This window comes from Dicentrarchus labrax, unplaced genomic scaffold, assembly GCF_905237075.1.
Source record: "Dicentrarchus labrax unplaced genomic scaffold, dlabrax2021, whole genome shotgun sequence".
Classification (NCBI taxonomy): Eukaryota; Metazoa; Chordata; class Actinopteri; family Moronidae; genus Dicentrarchus; species Dicentrarchus labrax.
Genome location: NW_026136707.1, coordinates 21,965,522 through 21,985,488, shown reverse-complemented (window position 1 = coordinate 21,985,488; position 19,967 = coordinate 21,965,522). Strand labels below are relative to the sequence as shown.

General features: G+C 41.0%; 1 protein-coding gene across 3 annotated transcripts in view; it reads right to left on the bottom strand.

Annotated features, from left to right (window-relative positions):
- Positions 1-18,601, bottom strand: part of me1 (malic enzyme 1, NADP(+)-dependent, cytosolic) — an 80,136-nt gene extending 61,535 nt beyond the window's left edge. The window contains exon 1 of one of the 3 annotated variants that reach the window (XM_051406698.1): positions 18,265-18,601. In XM_051406698.1, coding sequence (XP_051262658.1) covers positions 18,265-18,393 — 129 coding nt within the window. In that variant the 5' untranslated portion in view covers positions 18,394-18,601. Of the gene's footprint in view, positions 1-10,368; positions 10,501-18,264 lie in introns of those variants that run through there. The other 2 variants (XM_051406699.1, XM_051406700.1) reach the window with 2 other exon arrangements.
- Between the last annotated feature and the right edge of the window lie 1,366 nt (positions 18,602-19,967).

Here is a 19,967-nt window from a genome sequence, read left to right as displayed (position 1 = left end):
GCGGCTGTATCGCAGCTTTCTGCCAGTCACAGCAGAAGGATTTGGAAATTCCCTTCACAGATTACTGTAAAACATAACCCAAACACTTTTTTTTCCATCATGGCCATTTTAGGGAGGTGAGAGGTGACAGAGCAGGGAGGCGTGGGTGCGCAAGAGTATGTGAGAGGAAAGGCTTAAGGGGGATGAGAGAGAGAAGGGGGGAAGGTGAAAGAGCGTGGAAGAAAGAATGAGAAGGAAAGTGGTTAAAAAGCATGCCTCTGGCCACTGGTTCCCAACCAGTACCCCTTTTACTGTAGTATTTTGTTTTTCTTTACTACTGGCTGAAGGTACAAAGAATGCATTTCACTGTGCATTGTACCATGTATAACTGTGCATGTGACAAATAAAACCTCTTCTTATCTCTTCATCACACCACCAGTCATGTTCCAAATGTGCAATTTAATACTATTAACTATATAAAAGTTTACATTTTTACAATATCACCTGAACTGTTGGTTGGTTTGGTCAAGTTTGCATTCATACTACTAAAAGCTGAAGCTAGATGTTTCAACCATATATCCATTGCTTTTACCTAACTATTTCAACTCTTTATGTACTACTTGTAACTAAATATGTCAACTGCTTCTCCGTTACTTTGAGCTAACTATTTCAACCATTTGCTTTTAGCTAATTATAACAGTTTATTTATTATTTGTGGATATCTATTTCATTGTTTATCCTTTTCTGTTTAGCTTGCTAACTAGCTTAACACAACCAAAGGTGTTCGGATGTTACAGCTGACTCAATATGTTGAATAAAAAAAAAAAAAAATGTTGTCCATGTATCCCCCAGCAATGGCAGAGTACCCTGATTGGGTACAGTACCTGTCCTATGAATGCAACGTCACCTCATTTGAGGGGAACTTTGTTGCGATCAATAAATCCCTCTCATTCTTTTGGAATTGCTTGCATGACAATGTTAAAGTTTAAAGGAACTGAAACAGCTTCCATACAACATATTGGTATTGGCTCTCACAAACCCTTTATGGTCAAACTCTTGAGGAGACAGCAGGTGTTAAACCACTGCAGTCCTGTCTTTAGTGGTTTCCGGTGCACAGCGGAGGCAGTTGACAAACCCAGTTTACTGACGTATGATGTGGTTTTATGTTCTCTTACATGTTACATTAGAATAAATGGGTAAGTGTGTGTTGGAGGAGTGATAAAAGGGAAGAAAGAGAGACAGAGGGAGTAAAGGGCAAAATGAATGCTGTCATTCATGGCAGTATTCATGAGTCTGAACGGAGGTGAGCACTGGACTGGTTCTAGTCAAACACATGTGCGCTCAAACAGTTGTCCCCTCTAACTCTCCAGTCCCCCCTAGACATTTTTGTCCTCCTCACTTCTAAATTATCTCTTTCCCTCCATCCACATCCTCTGTCTTTTCTATGAACCACTTAGAAAGACAACAAGGGAGGAGAGAGAGAGAGTGTGTGTGTGTGTGTGTGTGTGTGTGTGTGTGTGTGTGTGTGTGTGTGTGTGTGTGTGTGTGTGTGTGTGTGTGTGTGTGTGTGTGTGTGTGTGTGTGTGTGGCGCGCGCATGATGAATGATGGGGTATCCCTCATACTACAGGGGGTCTCTGGATCAGTGCCGGTGTCAATCATTTGAATTATACACCCATATGGAGTCGGTCCACAGATGTTCTTGGGTTTCAAAAAGGTAAATTCTGCATGTTTCAAGGTAAGCTTAAACCACATCTTTTTTAAAAGCTACATATTGGGCCCACGCTTCACAGGAATGCATTTCCTGAAGTCTAATGGCATCACTGCACTCATTGTTCCAAATGGCCATAGCAGTCATCCTACACTATAAATTCTATAGGCATCAGCAATCAAGTGGAAACAGTAGCAACATAAGACGGCCATCTATCCTGAAACAGAGTCATCCTGCTGTGTCTACAGAGCAGCTCACACAGTCTCACAGACATGTGACCTCAGCTGTGTCCGAATTCCAAACCCACATGCTCAGTCTAACCAGACTTTGAGTGTTGAGTATATATTGAGTATATATTTAAGTATATTATGCATTCACAAAATAGCTCTATGTGATGACTTTTTCATCATAACATCATCATCATCATTATCATCATCTCGATACATTGCCAATGATCTGATACATTCAGGATACATACGAAGCAACAACCATTGCGCTAAGATACAATTCATCCCTATTGCAATGCAATGCAGTTCGACACAATTTTGATTCAACACAATGCAATTAAAAGCCATGCGATGTGATGCAAAATGATACTATGTAATTCAATATGGTACAGATAGTTTGATTTTATTTCGTTGGTTCTTCTTAAATATCTTGAGAAACAGTTCAGAGAGGAAGACTCAATCTAAATACAAAATTAAACATTTCTAAATAATAAATACATAGTGCATCTAAACAAATAAATTGGACTTTACTGATGCATAGATGTTAAAAACAATGTATCCAGATTTCATCCCAAATTGTATCCAATGCACACCATTTTGAAATGTTATAAGTGAGAAGCATTAGTCCATTTTTCTGTATTATCTGACTTCCCTACCCTAGGGCACACAGCTCCAGGGCCGTCAGTTTTTACTGAAGATAAATCTATATCTATAGCTATATAGTTTAATTTAAAAAAAAAAAAAAAAAGGCTGAGTCATTTCCAAAAAAATCCCACTATTTGTGGGATTGTTACTCAAACATTAGGAAGCAACATTATTGAGGACTATTTTCAGAGGCAGATAAATCCACATTTAGTGCTCTTATGAGTATTTATAGAAGCAGGGCGGTGTACAGTATGTGAGATTAACTCAAAATAAACTACAGTGACCAAGCTGAAGGGCCAGAGCAAAGGTGTGTGGCAGTGACTTTTATTCTTACCTTTAATTTTTTTTATAGTACTGACCATGGATACTATTGTCCCATAATACACTGCACAATGGAGGTGAATTAATACAAAAGGAAGGAAGGCAACTATTTCTGTTTCTTTTTCTTGCATTTTCAAAGTCAAAAACGGTATTTGACATCTGTCTGCAGATGCGCATCTTTTCGGATTCATACACAATTGTAAAAGTAAAATATTATCTGGTATAAACAGTAACATAGTGTGAAGTATAGAGTACACTGTGCATCTTCTCAAATACATAAAAATACCAGAAATTTGTGTCACCTGAGACACAGAATATTTTAAATAAATAATTAGCAGTACATTACTATAAAGATGTCTTTCATCATACTACAGAAAAGATTCCGATCTGTATGAAACCCTGTACAGTTATAACTTTAAAATGCCTAACTTTGTGCACTCTGTGGCCACTTAAACAGCAAAATTAGAAACACACCTCACACATTTGTCATATAATGCCAACACTTCAGGGAACTGCGAACTGTGAAGAAATGAGCTACATTACAGTTTGTAATCATTGTTGAATCCAGCGTTTTACTCTATTTGCCCTTTACATCTCGCACACACTTGTGAAAAAAGAGCTTTTTGGTAGTACAGCAGGAGCCAGGTTGTAGAGCCCCTGGAGTGGTTGAGTAATTTCCTGAGCTCCCTTCAACTGGGACCACCTGACCTCACCAACAACTTCTGCTGCCAATATACTTCACTATTTTGATCCACAGTGTAGTCAAACTGCTTTTCACCTCCCCATCCAGCAGTGCGCATTACTCTGACCCACTCCCCTACAGATGAATGTCCTCTGCTTTGATCCCTGGCTGCTCTGATATCTGCTTGTGTTTAAGAGGGGGGCATGAGCAATGAGATCATGTGTGGCTTTGCTGTGGAAATAGCTCAATCAGAGATTCCTCTGAAACTAGACCCAGGAAAGCATGTCACATTATTTGACTTTCACAGGTGGATCAGTTAGGCTGACACACGGTTAGCATATGTTCACTGGAAACGCTTGTAAATTTCAGAGAATGTACACAATATGTCAAAATAGTCTGAAAAGTCCATTGGGTTAGACACTTGCTTCCATATATTTCAGCCTAAGCAAATCTGAATGTACCAAGTGGTAGTCTCAACAGCCAGAGGACCACAAGAGAAGGAGTTACACTGTCTGAAGCAGCAATGTGACAATGAAGGTCAGAGATGTCTGTGCTCATTTCCCAGGGAGGTGAAGCACTGACACACACCCTAAAACCAAAAGGCCTTCAAATGACCCTTTTCTCCCGGACACACTGATTAATTGCAGAGCGCCACACATGCCAGAAAATCATGCGTTAGCTGACCTCTGCCCTCTGACACATATGACTGATTTTCTGTTCAACACACGGCAGGTGCAACGGCGTTTCCCCTAAAACCACTCCTCTGACACCTCACTCTTTTTCAATTAGTCATCAAGACGATGCAGCACCTGACCTAAAACTAACAAACTACACACTCACAAGCTCGATTAAGAGGCCCGACCATTTTATAATAGCCAACTTGAGGGCCTTTAAGGTTTCTTCTGCCATTGGAAAGTAAGAGTGAAGGTTTTCTTAAATGATCCTAATTGTTCACAGAGAGTGAATAGGAGGTTTATTTATGGACTGCCTGCAGGTGCAGCGTTGAAGAAAGGAAAACTCTGCACGGCCTGCTGTACATTAGTTGGTGTGTGCGTGCTTGTATGCATGACTGCATGTGCACGTATTTGCGTGTGTGTCAGAGAACGTGAGCGATAGGGTGTGTGTCCACTTGGCGTACTGAGGGGAAGCTTGAGACACCCCAGAGCTACCTTGAGGTCGGTCTACACTGCGTTAAAGGGGAAGTTCCCTCTCTAGTGGAAATTCCATTACAAACAGCCACAATGAATCTCCTGTAACGGCTTCACGGTAACACAAACGTTTTGCTCAAGTGCCATAAGGACCACATGAAAGGGGAGAAAGAGGACATTTTTGTTTCTGCTTTTCATTTAACATCTTCAAACTATGTGAGCTATATGTGAAAGTCTATGAAGAAACATGGCAGACATGGTGATTTAGTGTCACTTTTTAACCACAGGCCCAGAGGAGAACTTAATAAAGCTTGTCATTCTGCTAATGGTATGGAAATACAAGAAAGCTTGGATATATAGTCTACAATAAATCATGTAATAACTACCCAAACAGTGATCATTCAGAAGTAAGTGTATGATCGGGTTTAATTTATAAGGTTTGATATAATAACATGTGGCAATCATTACGCTAATTACTATTATACATTTGACCCTTTTATTAGGTCAAATATTCTAATTTTAAAAACTCATTAAACACTACTTTATGGCAATATTGGATTTTTAGACACACTGGCGGTGGGGCTTTAGGGATGGCAATTTCTGTGTGTCCATCAGTTGATCAGTTGGTCGGTCCACCACTTTGGTCAAGGCTGGATCTCTCTTCGTCTCAACAACTGTTCGATGGATATTCTGTACAAACATTAATAGTTCCTAGACGGTGTATCATAATGTATCCCTGACTCTTCCTCTAGTGCCACCAGCAGGTCCAAGCTTTCACTCATATAGTGAAACTTCTTCAACATCTAATTGAGAGATTGGCACAAATTTCTTTCATGATTCTAAGACGATGAATCCTAGTGAGTTTGGTGATCTCCTGACTTTTCCTCTTGCGCAACCATGAGGTTGACATTTGTGGTCAAAATGTGGAACAGGTCAGATAAATCTTCGTACATATTTGTATCTGATATATTTGTATTTTGCAGTAGAGGTCTGTTGCAAAGCGCAGTACCATTTTCTCCAGTAAAAAAAAATGCAAACACCACTATTTTGTAGGGCTCATTGGTCTAGGGTATGATTCTTCCTTTTGGTGTGAGAGGTTTTGGGTTCAATTCCCAGATGAGCTCACAGCCTTTAAGCTTATGTGCCTGGATCCAATGTAAAGCAGTCCATCATTTCCCAGCTGACACTTTGACTTGTCATAGTGGGAAAAGTAGAGGTGTCACCAACGTTAGTGATGGCTCTGCTGTATTGAAGTGTCCCAGTGATCCAGCATGCACAATAACAGGCCCCTGAAACTGAAGCAGACCCTTTCGTTTCTTTTTGCTGCAGGAAAAATAAGTGACCATTTCTATCCAACTGTCATTTTTACCTGTTGTTGCCTTAAATGTGCGGCTCGTTGGTCTAGGGGTATAATTCTCGCTTTGGGTGCAAGGTCAAATGCCGGACGAGCCCAGAATCTGGAACTTTAAGTCATTTGTGTTTGAATTCAGTGTTAGGCAAGTGTGAAAGAGCATTGTCTTGAAACTGTGGCACATTCCATTGTCTCTTGAAGTCAGGTTAATGACCCCTGGCCAACAGTAACATAGATCGTTTTTTAATTCAAACTTTTAATTGGAAATTCTGTGTTTTTTCTTGATCTGAGGCAACTTGACGTAAACTTAATCATGTAATTTAAGTCTAAAATAACAACCTCATCAGGATAGGGCAGCAAATGATTTACTTTTCCCAATGTCTTTGTGGATATTTGTTAGCCTGGCATTCACAAATGCTAATTATGCAAAACTTTTTATTTATATTTGATCAGCACTGCATAGTTTGACAGTTTGATCTCAGTTTTGTGAGCATGTGTGTTGCCCTGGACAGATCCGCAGACTGGACACAATTAGACCTATCAATCAGAGCAGCGAAACGTGTGATGTCTGACTTTTCAATTCTGGACCTCCAAGGGTAGAAGAATTATATTTAAATGGAACACTGGAGAGACGCATCTGCCAGAGCAAATGAAACCTCATGAGCATGGCAGATTTGTCTAGTTCGCAGGCTGGAGATTTAGACCATCTGCATGCAAAAGATGGGTGCCATGTTGTAATGGTCAGCCCTGTGGACTCTGAATCCAGCGATCCAATTGAAGTTCAGGTCTTGGTAGAACCTTCAGTTTGATATTCACCAAAGATCTATGCATTGACTGTTCAATTTAATAAATTTTAAATTGGTCAGGTTCTTCACTTGTTAGCCAAAACAGAAATTCCTGTTTGTTAATGTAATTTGATCCACAAAGGTTTCTCACTTGGAAAGATGATTGAGATACAGTATAAAATAACATGTAAGATGATAGTGGATTTTATCCATATCGCCCACTTTTATTGCAAACATGCCTTCTTTATCTAGTTCTTGTATTTCCATCTCTTAATGACATACAGTGGCCTATATGTTGTAGGTAGCTCATTATCTCCCGTCTGTCTACTCCTCGTGTAAGTAGACCATCAGTGCTCAGGGACAGACAGGACTGCACAATGAGCCCAATAAACCTGCCAGAGTGAGAAACACCAGACCACCTGTATAAAGGACCAGACAAATGGGTCTTTCAGAGCAGCATGTGAGAGAACAGTAGTGAGGCTGATCATCACCACAGAAAACCAAAGTGAAGTCTGCAAGTGAACACTCAGTTGTAAACTATAATGTACTTAAAATGTAGTCATACTGTACACTGTATTTAACATTTATACCAAGGTCTGTAAGATTAGTTGGAGTGGGTTTAAAAAATTCCCATACATCTACAGTATATCATATGTCTACGATTTGAGTCTGTTAGCTGGTGTTGTATGTATTTTGCAACAGGGAGGATAGAATTTATAGTCCATGTCTAATCTTTACATTTCCGACTGGTCCATCTTTCACAAAAGGCACAGGAAAAAAGTGCAGGAATGTATAGGGCACATGTCACATGAAACACACAAAGAGACTGTTAATAATTTGTAGAGCAGAACGGAAATAACCCCTCAATGGACAGACTGTACTTGGACTGTAAATGGAGCAATGAGTTCAACAAATATTTGTCTCCAAGTTAGTATAGTTCTGTTTTTGTACTTACTATTGACAAGACTTACACCTGGATACAGTAGATATCTCACAATGGATAATCTGAATCTATCGCTGAAGAAAAGATGAAGGTAAAGTTTAACAAAAGGTCACATATAGCTAAATGTTTAAAGACAAATGATACGGAATAAATTATAACCAACTGGAATTTAACTTCTCATTAACTCTTGTACTAACCTGCCTGATTTGTTAATGAATTTGAAGCTAAATTAAGATCAGTGTCAATTTTCTTGCCAATGTAAGCTGTATTTTCTTATTCAGTGTGAAGCCTTAGAGTACCAGCTTGCCCTATTGTGTCCAAATCCTGTAGATTTCCCCAGTAAGAGGTCAGATGCCCCGCATCTGTTTCCTGCTAAAATGGCAACCATAGAAGGGTTCAAGAGGACTGCCCTGCGAATAAAGCCCTTTAAATCCATCCCTTCCTCTCAGGAGGAAGAGAAAGAGCACACATCAGCTCCGATCTTTCTCTTCTCAGGATCTTACAAGCTGACTAAGTTTTTTTTCCCAATGAATGCCTCCCAACAAATGTGCCGTGTAAGGCCTGCATGTGCACTCATTCCTAAACAAATGTAGTCATTAGGAGGCTGAGGACTATGGCACTCAAACTTTGTTCAGAGGGTCAAACACATTAATCAGAATGATAACTAGTGTTTTCTCTATCAACATTTCTTCTAGATGTTAGGTAGGTCCACTGATAGAACTCTGTGTGCAGGCTTTTTAAGCTTAATTTCATATGTTTGGTTTAGAAAGGGAGCTTGATCCCCTATTTCACTGTGTGTTTGTTCTAAACTACAAGTCTTAATAAAACACAGGTTTCTTTTCTTTTAAAAAAAAAGGAAAAAAAATAATTACAAAAATTTTCTTACAAGAATGGGATTTTGCCTCAAATTATATCAGCTAAGTGCTGTTGCCTGTGTAAACAAGGGTTAGGGGTTAGGGTTATCTTTTTGGCGAACGCAAGACTCAACACCATATGATAGCAGTGATTAGCAGTAACTTAAACTAGTGTAACCAGGTGGCTGAAAAAACAGATGAATTCCCAGATAAACTGCATTATTGCAGTCCTGCTGTGTGATTAACGAGAGTTCAGGGAGCAACAGGAAATAGCCAAATGTCTATTCTGCCACATTTCTTTGACCAGGAAATAGAATGCTGCTGTTGCTAATGGTGACCACACAGATAAATAATACTCTTTTGTAAGGAAAATATTCTTTAATATACGACATACAAAGAGGCTGTTGCTTGTTTTTTTATTGCTCATAACAATCCACATTTCTTATAATTGTTTGGTTCACGACTGCCGATGCAAACAGAAAGAAAATGTCCTGTGTAGGTCATGGGAGCTTGTTAACCTTAAATATCAGTTGGAAACTGTACTGTGTATGTGTAGGAACACCATGTATTTAAGAGTATTTCTTTGTCTTTCTCTTTTAACTTTTAACTAAGTCACCTACCAGAGATACTTTCTCTGTTCCCATTTGTAGAGGTGCTGCTGCTGTATGTTTTCTGTATTTTAAGCCATATTTTCCTTTTAATGAACAAGACAGAAAATACTAATGAAAATAACTTGAGAAGCAATATTATATATATATATATATATATATATATATATAACTCGAAATTTAAAGACCCCAAAAATAGCGTTTGAAGTTTTTTGTGAGCTTTCAAGACAGACTACAACAGCACATCTCTTGTCCAAATCTGCCATTGGCGAGCAGACAGCAGCTCAGCCTCTAATTTACTCCTCACTTTCATGAGTCATGATCCCCACCTAGCAACACTGAGCTCTGAGACCAAAAGGAGCGTCTTAAATTCCTCATCCTGAGCAAATATGCAAGCGCAGGCCTACTTAAATCAAGAGGTGTCAACTTGTGAATGTACAGACACGCTTGTTGGTCAAACTGCCTTGAAAACCGAGCTGCTGTTGACTTAGGGTGGGCAGCCTTGAGTGGGTGGAGGTAGAGGACATGTAGGGTTCTTCAAACGCAGCCAATCCCCTTGCGGCAGCCTTTTCATGCTCCACAGTTCAGGTCCCTTAGGAGCCTGAGTGTTGCCGGGAAAGTGTCCAAGCCTCTAAAGACATCGGCAGCTCTGTGAAGCCTTGGGTTCACATACTCACTTTTGGCTAGTGGTGCTCCAGCTATCACTGGCCGTGTTCAGGTGACAGTATGGGCCCCAACAGCCATATCTGAATTCACAGGTGTTTGTGACTCCTAATGAAAACACTTTTCTACTGTCTAAATACGTCCTTTTTCAACCAACAACCAAGGAATACTTTAAAGCTGAGAGTTGAGAGAGTCCATGAAGCCAAATCCTTGAGACTTAACACAAGGTACATAAACACAGAGCAAACAGAGCTGCAATGATAGGACAGATGTCTTTACTTGCAGTCAAGTGTGCCCTGGCTGACCTGTCTTAATAGTGCAGGAAATCTCCAATTAATCTCAAGGTCCTACAGAGAGCCAATCCACTTCCAGAAACACTCTTAAAATAACTGTCTAATTCTATAGCCAGTGTCCAGCAGCAACAGCAAGGATATTTTCAACAGGTGAATTACCTCACTCACCTCTGTGACTTCACTTCAAGAGAGTATGCCATCAGTAATAAGAAATGAACGTGTCAAGCTAATGTGAGGGCCCCGCTGAAATGTGTTTTCCTGTTATCACTGCTACTTTCTGCGATGACAAGAATGTCCTCTGTCCAAATGACCACCTACATGGCAGCTGCTTCTCTAAATGCACCCAGACTGTAAAAATGTGAAAGAAAAGTCTCTTCACAAAGCAAACAGAACTGCTGTTAAAACACTGGGAAAAAGGCCACAACACTGTAGCTCATGGTCAATGTTAAAGGGCACAGAGACAAACAGCTACAAAGAGTTTGCAGTTTTTTTTACTCACCTGTTTGTGTTGGATCTGTTAGTGATGAGAGCATTTGAGGTCGGGGGGGGTGATACTGGTAGAATGTTTTTTTTAAGGTCAGCACTGCCACAATGGTTTGCTATTGGTCAACGGCACAAATTAGCATGTCAAAGTTCATAAAAGTTGAGCTTTCTCCCCATAGCAAGCATATTCAATGATCACTAACCTCATCATTGTTTTTATGGGACTGAAAACCTGTCAATCAGCATGCATTAGTCTTAATGATAGCTATCTCTCTGACCTCAAAATTTGTACATAATAATGTATTCACTATGCAGAGTGAATACTACCTTTAAATTCTTGCTGAAGTATCTCTGTTAAGATATGGCAAGACCTCCGCCACTCTTAATATAACAGACAAAAGCAGCATTGAAGAGAAGAGGAGGGGAAAACGACAGGAGGGGCTGAAAGAGGTGGGATGCTTGAGATGAGCTTCATAGGAAGGTGATGAGGCTCAGACTGTCTCCCTCTTTCTGTCTGGGACGAGCTAATGGCTTCTCCGTTGTCCTCACATGAATGAGGACCGTCTTACAAAAAACACAAAAGTGAGCGAGGAGGTAGGGCCATTTAGAAAACCCTGCTGCAAAATAAACACAGCATCCCAAGTGCGTGTGTGTGTGTGTGTGTGTGTGTGTGTGTGTGTGTGTGTGTGTGCAGAGATAGTTGAACTCTCAGTGTGATCATATTACACTCTTTATTTGAGCCAGCCCTGAAAAACACAGATTAAAGCTTGTGTGGCTGCAGGTTACCTATTTAAACTGGTTTATCAAAAGTAGGGTCTTTTTTTTTTTTATGTTGTGTGTGTGTGTGTGTGTGTGTGTGTGTGTGTGTGTGTGTGTGGAGGTGCGCCTGTGTGTGTAAAGCTCAAGCTGGGGTTGGTTACTGGAGGGGAACGAGGGCGCACTTTCTTTTCTGTCTGTCCGATCCACTCCAGTCCATCAGAGGAATGCCTGGTCACCAGCAATACGTGCGGTCAACCTGACACACCTGGCCACACCTGGGACTACCCATACACACACACACACACACACACACACACACACACACACACACACCCTCATTTTACACACATATCCACTGAGCTCTGCAGTCCACCTAGTGAGGGGGATTGACAAGTGCAGCTGCTCTGCATAAAGTCTGAACAGAGAAAGGTTTGTCCCATTTTCACCGCTCCCTTAAACGTCGGCTTGTAATCTGACTGCCAACATCATCGAGTTCAACCTCACATAACCACTGTCATCCACCTCTAAACAGCCTGTAATGCACACACACACACACACACACACACACACACACACACACACACACACACACACACACACACACACACACACACACACACACACACACACACACACACACACACACACACACTGGCATTTTCACATGATTTCTGCCCCACCCAGGGCAGTGATGTCAGAATCCCCTGTGCAGTGGTTTTTGGAAAACTTACTCACACATCAACATGATTGAGATTGAAATGAAAAATGTGAGTAGCAACGTAGCCAGTGATTCCACACACATTTGGACATTGAAAATCCAAGGTCTTTTTTAATCCTTTATAGTCTTGATTGAAGGTTTTGTGAGAATTAGCATCATTAGGGACTGACTGTTTACTCCTTAGGTTATTGAGTCAAGACATCATACAAATTATTTACTTTAAAACCACTGCTCTATCGCCACAAATATATGTGGTAGCCATCAGAGGATTTACCCCAGGATGTGAAATGTTGATGTGGATGGATAGGGGCCAGAAAGCTGAGAGACTGATAAATGTAGAAAGATTACCATCGTCCATGGGAACCTTTGCAAGCAGCACAAACAAAGCATTGCTGTAATTCTTCACCAAGGCAGAAAACTGTCAGCACAAAGCTTGTATAAGTGTTGACTGTGCAGAAAACAATCTGACTTGTGACTCAGTGGGAATCAGAGTTCCAGTCTGCTTCGGCTAAAGTCAGCGTCGGGTCATCAAGCTGTTTTCTCACTGGCACCTTTTACCAATTGTGACATAATTCTATTAAGAGTGCGTGCACCGCTATAAAAACCTTATCGGGCCTTGCTAGAGACCCAGACCGGCTGGAGCACATTATGTTTCACATGGAAAACTCAGCAGATCGCTGTGCAGTAACCAACAAAGCATGACACATACCCTAAGGAGAGCACTCAGAGAGCCACACAGACACAGAAATATTTCCATTTCAGAATTAAAAGCTTGGAATTTTTGTTGCCATTTGTTTGTTTGTTGCTAAATTTATTTATGTCGGTCTTGGTTAAAGGAAAACACAAACCTGGTGAGGACAAAAAAAAATCTTTTCTGGGAGCAAAAGTCAATGAGCGTAGCAGCCAAACCCGAGTAAATCTAACATGAGGGCCTAATGACTTCCAGTTGCTACGGAGGGTTATCAGGACCGTCGCCATTTGGCATACCAGCACATCCTCAATGCCCAAATCAGATACACTGTTATTTGGTGCCTGCCAAGACCAGAGATTGTTAATTCTAGTCCTGCATCTGACGGGCCATGTTGCAATGTCATATGTGGAGCCTGTGGTTACAAATGGGGCATCCAATTGCAGCGCTGTCTGGGCACGGGCTCTCCATTTTATTCAACATTCGTAGGCTCTAATGATGCATAATGTTAGTGATTTCAAAAGCCTCAATAAACAAAACATTACAGTTTAATCAACGGGATCAACGTGAGTTTTCTTTGAATTTAGTGCCAATAGCGTGAATGACAGCTCCATTTCTCACTCAGGGGCCTACTGTACTTGAAAGCAAGTCTTTGTGAGTCCACTATTCATTATTGTCAGGTTCGATGTTTTGGTGCCTGTGAAACTGTAAAAGCAGGTCAACAAACAGACAGGAGCTGCAGTTCTCATTCTCTCCAACCTTTCTGACTGAGTGCACTTGTTACAGTCACCTTCACCTACAGTACAGAGCCGGTGAATGGGCATCTGTTGGCCGCCGACACACCGACAGCTCAGTGCAGTGTTTGAAGCGAAACAGCATCCCTGATTGGGTGCTAAGAGCATTTTTAGGGAGGTTGTTGTTGTTGTTGTTATCCAAGGCCGGCGGCAGGCGGAACCAGCGTCAGAGAGACGCACTGAGGGCCGGGATTCACACAGATGCCTCATTAATGTGTGATCAAGCAGAGAGACAGAGGACGTCTGTGGAGCGTGGCCAGCGCTCTCTTCCTCGCCACAGAGAACCCTTTCTACGCGTCGCACCCCACTTCATCTCTTTATTGCACAGTGAGCACACACAAAACACACCTATAATATCCGGTTCCACCTCTGGAGAGGGAGGAGGGGGCGGTAGCCTAAGAGTGAGGTGAAGCTGTGTGTGTGTCACGCACATGCATCAGCTCTGCATGTATAAGTGTGAGAGTGGGGAGATTAAAAGGAAATCGAAGCCTGTCAATGTGAGGACAGGCTGCTTTCAGCGCTGCGTCCCTCAGCATCAATTAGCAGGTTGTGCTGTGACTGGCTCCTGTTAGAGGTGAAGTGGGCCAGCTGAGGGAGGTAAACACACCTCGTCCCCAGGGCTCGCTGAAATCAGAGGGAGGGCAACAATGTGCCACTGCCTGGGCCACAGAAGCCTGCCTGTGCCTGGCCACTAACACGCTTTAGCAGTCATTTCCTACCTTCTCCTCCAATTTCCTTGCCCCAGTTCATGCACAGGGCTGACAGTGGATGGTTCACCTGGCTGCATAAGAAACCTTTTTTTTCCTGCTATGACTCTAACCTGTGTGTGTTTGAGGGAGCCTGTATTTCGGGTCACTTTAGCCAACTGATGAGAGGCTCAGGTTGCTCAGATACAACTACTACAAGTGAGATTAGCCAAAAACTCACCTATTCAGAACTGCATACCCCACTTAACTATCTACATTGTCTTTTCTTATCTGTTTCTTATTTCTTACTGTTTTTATTTTTTATGTGTTGTACGGTGTCCTCAAGTGCCCAGAGAGGCGCCTTTAAATAAAATGTATTATTATTATTATTATTATTATTATTATTATTATTAATAATGTAGCTTCAGAAAAACCTTGGCAAAGTGTGTCGGGAAAACAGCTGGTGCGCCTTTGGAAGCAGAGCAGTGTGCAGAATCGGGCAATTACATATGATTAACAGGAAAAATGGATTCCAGTGGGGCTGCACTATATGGCAAAAACATTTATATGCTATTACTTTGGCAACTGCAATATCAGTCATGATTAGTACGGGAATAGTAATTTTGCATCACAAATTTAATTTAATTTTCACTGAAGAAACTATTAAAATCAAGAAGATGTGAAATTTGTTGGGTTCTGTACCAAATAAACATGTTTTCTCACATCTGGAGAACAATATCTGTAGGCCAGGGCATCTCTGCAGCACTACACTACTTCATTATAATGCTGTTTATCACACATTGGACCTTTATCAATAACTTGCAGCTTCTGTGATTTGTTATATAGTTCTATTAATTGTGCAGCGCTATAAAAAAAACATTATTTTTCTTTAGAAAAGAAGAACACACTGTGATTTCTTAGTGATTGAACAAACTACTGTGCCGAGTACAAACTGCCAAAGCAGGCTCCTCACATGTTTCTTGCTGAAAAGTTTCGAGCCCAGTTTTTGTACTCATGTAATTAATCTTGTTAAGCCACACTTTTCTTCCAAAACAATGTAACAGCACAAACTGTGAGCTCATTTAGGATGGCCGACTTTAAAGGGAGAAGAAAAGACTTCTTGTAAACTGAAGAACAAAGAAGCGTGGCTCTCGTAACATTCGCTCTTAACATTATTCAAAATAAAAAAGCAGGGAAATGGAGAAAGAGAAAAACTGTGAGTACAATGGTATTTCTTTGTCTCTATATTTCAATCTTCCATTTAAGGCTCCAAATTTGAACGTCTCAGGCCAAGTTCTATCAACAGACCTTTACTAAAACAGACAAAATATAGTGTAACATCCTAAGTGCTAGACCAGTCGTGCTTTGACATGAATTTAGGTCAAGCTTTCTAACCCTCTTTAAGAGCCCTGTTGTACACTAGGTCCATTCAGGGTCCCAAGGTGTAAATTGAGATGTAAACAAACAGTTTACTGGGCCAGGTTTAAGCGCTGAAGCTATAGATCCCAGATTGACCTCTATTAAAAACAGCCGTCACCTCAGACGGAAGAGATTTAAAAAATAAACTTTTTAAAATCAGATCTACAAGGCAAATGCAGAAAAAACTCATTCAAACTTCGTCAACATATCAGAGCTGGATTAAGAGCATCTGGTAGAGCTTCAACAAGCAGTGACAGAAATTCCAATAAACCTCACAAAAGTATGTAGACGACAAACTCAGCCCAATGTCTAACAAACGCTATCACGATCACTGCTGTAAATGGGATCCGATCCATCCTTTGGAAAGGAAATTGGAAACACTGGGGAAGAGAACACAAAAGCTGGATGAACACATCTTGGAAGAAATAGGGAGAGGAAGTAATGTAGATGAAGGAGAAAGTCACAACATGGCTTACTAGTTGGTGAATGAGAAATCACCATCATCACAGCACTGACCATTTAGTACCACAGACAGACACCATACAAGGATCAACACTTTAAAATCCAATTAAAACCCAATAATGTTTACCAGACTCTGCACTCTAATGAGTTGTTGCAGTAGTTGACTACTCTGCATGTACTGTCAGTATTTTTTTAAGTTAACTTATTCCAAAAGTTAATGTGGAAATGTTTTGATTTGTTACATTTGTGCACACAGATTGTTTATATGAATGATCAAACCAACCCGGCCCACTCCTTAATGCCATCTCTAACAACCAAAACATGATATCTGTGTCTCTGGTTGAACACACCTACATTTCAAAAGGGCGGCCTAATTTGTTCTTCGTATCATAATGAATCTGTGCACACGTCTCACCTCACCCTACCACTTCCATGCACACATGAAAACAAACACACAGGGGGTTGATGTGCAGCCTGTGGCTGTCTCAAGAGTGGAGTCATTAACTCGCCTAACAAACAGGTCTCTGTGCAGTCCCCAGCTCACCACCCCTCGCTCCACAGACACTGGCCTGTTTGAACCTCACTGTCTCACTTATCAGCTCACTGTTGACACCACCCAGGCCAGCAGCTGCTCCAACTGACTGCAACCTTTATCAGACTGGAACAGCTTTTACATTAAAAACTCTGCGGATACATGGTGAATTAAACCAGAGGAGCTTAAAGATTAGACATCGATAGGCGTATCATTTTCAGTGTTTTCCTGTAGCTTCCCAGAGGGCCAGGAAGAGTGCAAAAATTGGTTCAGTGGAGAAAAATTGCTGTTCAAGTGTTCTAAAATTAGTCTGCTGGCAAAGAGCGGTCACACTTGACATTAAGAGTGGCCCTGGTTGCAGCCAGTTGTTTTGATGGTCAGTCAGCACCATGGACAGAGACCCTGTCACCACTGCCTGACCTCTGGGGCCCCGTCCCACCACACAAACCCAGAGAAAACACTGGAAAAGGCTCAAAGGCTTGCCAGAGGCTCTTTTGTTGTTTGCGTTTAAAGCATGGGAAAAAAGACATCAGGCCGGTTTAACAGCAGAAACTGGTCAGAGGAGTCATATTGGAAGCTCAAAGGACTACCGGAGGCGGAATGAAAGTTTTTTTTTTTTTTTACCACCACAAGAAGAATATGCAAAGTCAGCAGTTTATCTCATGATCTGCAAGGAAGCTGCTCAGCATTATTTGTTGCATGATTAAGCCAATTCTTACATTGTTCCTCATTCTACTCATAAAACGAAAACAAGGGCTATTTACAGGGCTTTATATAGGCAGTAGTGCCTTATCTTACATGACAAGATATCAGCTTTCACAGTGAGCTCACAGCAGCTTGTCACAATGTGCTGAATCACATATTGTAGCACCATGTTAACCATGCACCACTGCAGTCTTTGTAAAGCAATACATGACATTGCAATAATAGCAGAAGCCCCTTTCTTGTGTGACAACAGCGTTTGGTCTCTTTAAATCTAAATATAACCGAGTCTAAAGCTGATACCTAAACCTCCTGGCTAATGCTGCGTTCACTGCTCCTCCAGGGCTCCGAGCGACCGCGGTCTAGATATCAACAAGACTCGTGACAGTGTTAAAGTAGTAAATGCAGACCTAATATGTCGACAATGTTTGAAAGTTGCTGCTTTTTGTCGTGAGTAATAGAGGGAAGTGACTGAATATGTAGCACAGTTTAGTAAGCTAACGTTAGGTGTCAATATTTGACATCAGCTAGCACTGTAGTCACTAATTAGCTAAACGTTTATGTAGACTAGGCCTATAAGCCACCGCTGGTTGAGCATCTCCACCCCGTAAAAGTTAGGCAAACCGCTTTTATTATGATATTACACAACACCACCATCTTCCCTCGGTTATATTGACAGTTGAGGCTGGCCGTTGAAGTTCTATTAAGAATTGTAATATTTCCTACGGCCCCTGAAGGCAGCAGCTAGCTTGCCAGCCTTGTCGCTCCTGGAAACAAGCTGAAAACTCACACAACTGTGTCTGCACACTTACCTTGTTCAGCTGGGGGTTCCGGGTAACATCGTAGCCCCTCTTCTTGGTGTAAACGAACATTTTTCTTTTGTCTTCTGACTTGTGCATCTCCGTTTCCACCGACTCCCGTTTGACCAGACCGTGTGCCATGTTGTTGCCTCTTAAATAGAGCGACGGTGAACTACTATGAACTCAACAAGTGGATGCGCAGGTCCGACCGCTGAGCTCTGGTCTGCTGGTGTGGTCTCTGTTTAAGAACAGTCGGAGTGTCCTTATCAATGAGCCTCTTATATTGTTTCCAATAACTCCCTGAAGGTCTTCACGTGTGCAAAGTCCCTCTGTGTTGTCTCACCTGGCAGCAGGTGTATATGGAACACAGAGATGTGAAACTAATACCCTTTTCCCCCTTTATACCTTCATTGTTCCATTAAATGAGGAGTGATTATTTATTTAAAACAACATGGTTTCAAACAATATTGTAGCTGGGGTTTTTATTGGATTAACTCATTGAGGCTGTACTGTAAACAATAAGTAAAATATTGATATATATTATTTATGCATTCAGTCATTCATTTAATTACCTGGGACAATGCACATCAATCAACATTGCGGTTTACACTATTACACTTTTCAACCTTAGCCCCTGGGCGGGTTATAATAAATTAGTGCCCAATACCATTAGTACAGTGATTCAACAAGTACTACGAGAACAATGCAAAATAATACATAGAGACATGACAAAAGTGATTGAGTGAGTGAGATTATATAAAGGCAGTGTCAGAGATGAGGTGGTAAGATTACTAATGGCTGTAAGTTTGGTCTGCCCTAAGCCATTTCTTAAGTTTATGTTTCAAAGTTAGGTAATTAGTGCACTAATTAGTTCAGTAGGTAGACTATTCTAGTAGCAAACAGTGTTCTCTCACTGAGAACACTGTTTGCCAAAACTTGCAACGTCTGTATTGTACAACACAGTCCCCTTGTTGCCCCACCACTGATATACTTCTGCTTTATGAACTGGCTCCATAAGGGAGGGGAAAGCCCATGTAAGACCTTAAAGATGAGGCAAGCTTCTGCAAAATGTTTAAGAATAACCAAAATAAATAAATTGTACTTTTACATTATATGACAATGGTGATAAATATTGACTTTTGTAGTGTTTTCTAGTGTTTTTAGTGTCTGTTTGAAAAGGGTTTGTGAGTTTTTGTGCTTGCTTGGGAACAGAAACAATATGTTACATGGGAAAAGGTCATAGCATGGATAAGGAGGTTGCCTGCCTCTGTTGTTAGGTATGGTCTTATATGCCTGAAATTAGCCAGATAAAATTTTATGGTATTGGTTACTTTTTTTTTCCATGTTAATGTTTACACGTGAAAGTGTGTAAACTCATGTTTAACTATCACACTCATGTGTAAACATGAGTTGCTTAACCAGTCAGACACATGGGCCATGGCTGCAGTTAATTTGTTTGCAGCGTGTTATTTGTTTTTAGCATTTGCATAAAGAACTGTGTCATCGGCAAATATTTGCATGTTGACGGATGGACAAGCTAAGGGCGGGTCATTGAACTACAAGCTGTACAAAATTAGGTTCAGTATAGATCCTTTGTGGTATGTGTATTGACCAGGCTACAGGTTTATTATTGTGAAAATGTCTATTATATCAATGCAAAATCCAATAAATGAAACCTTACCAGACCATGGCCTCCCTTAAAATTAGTCATGCTA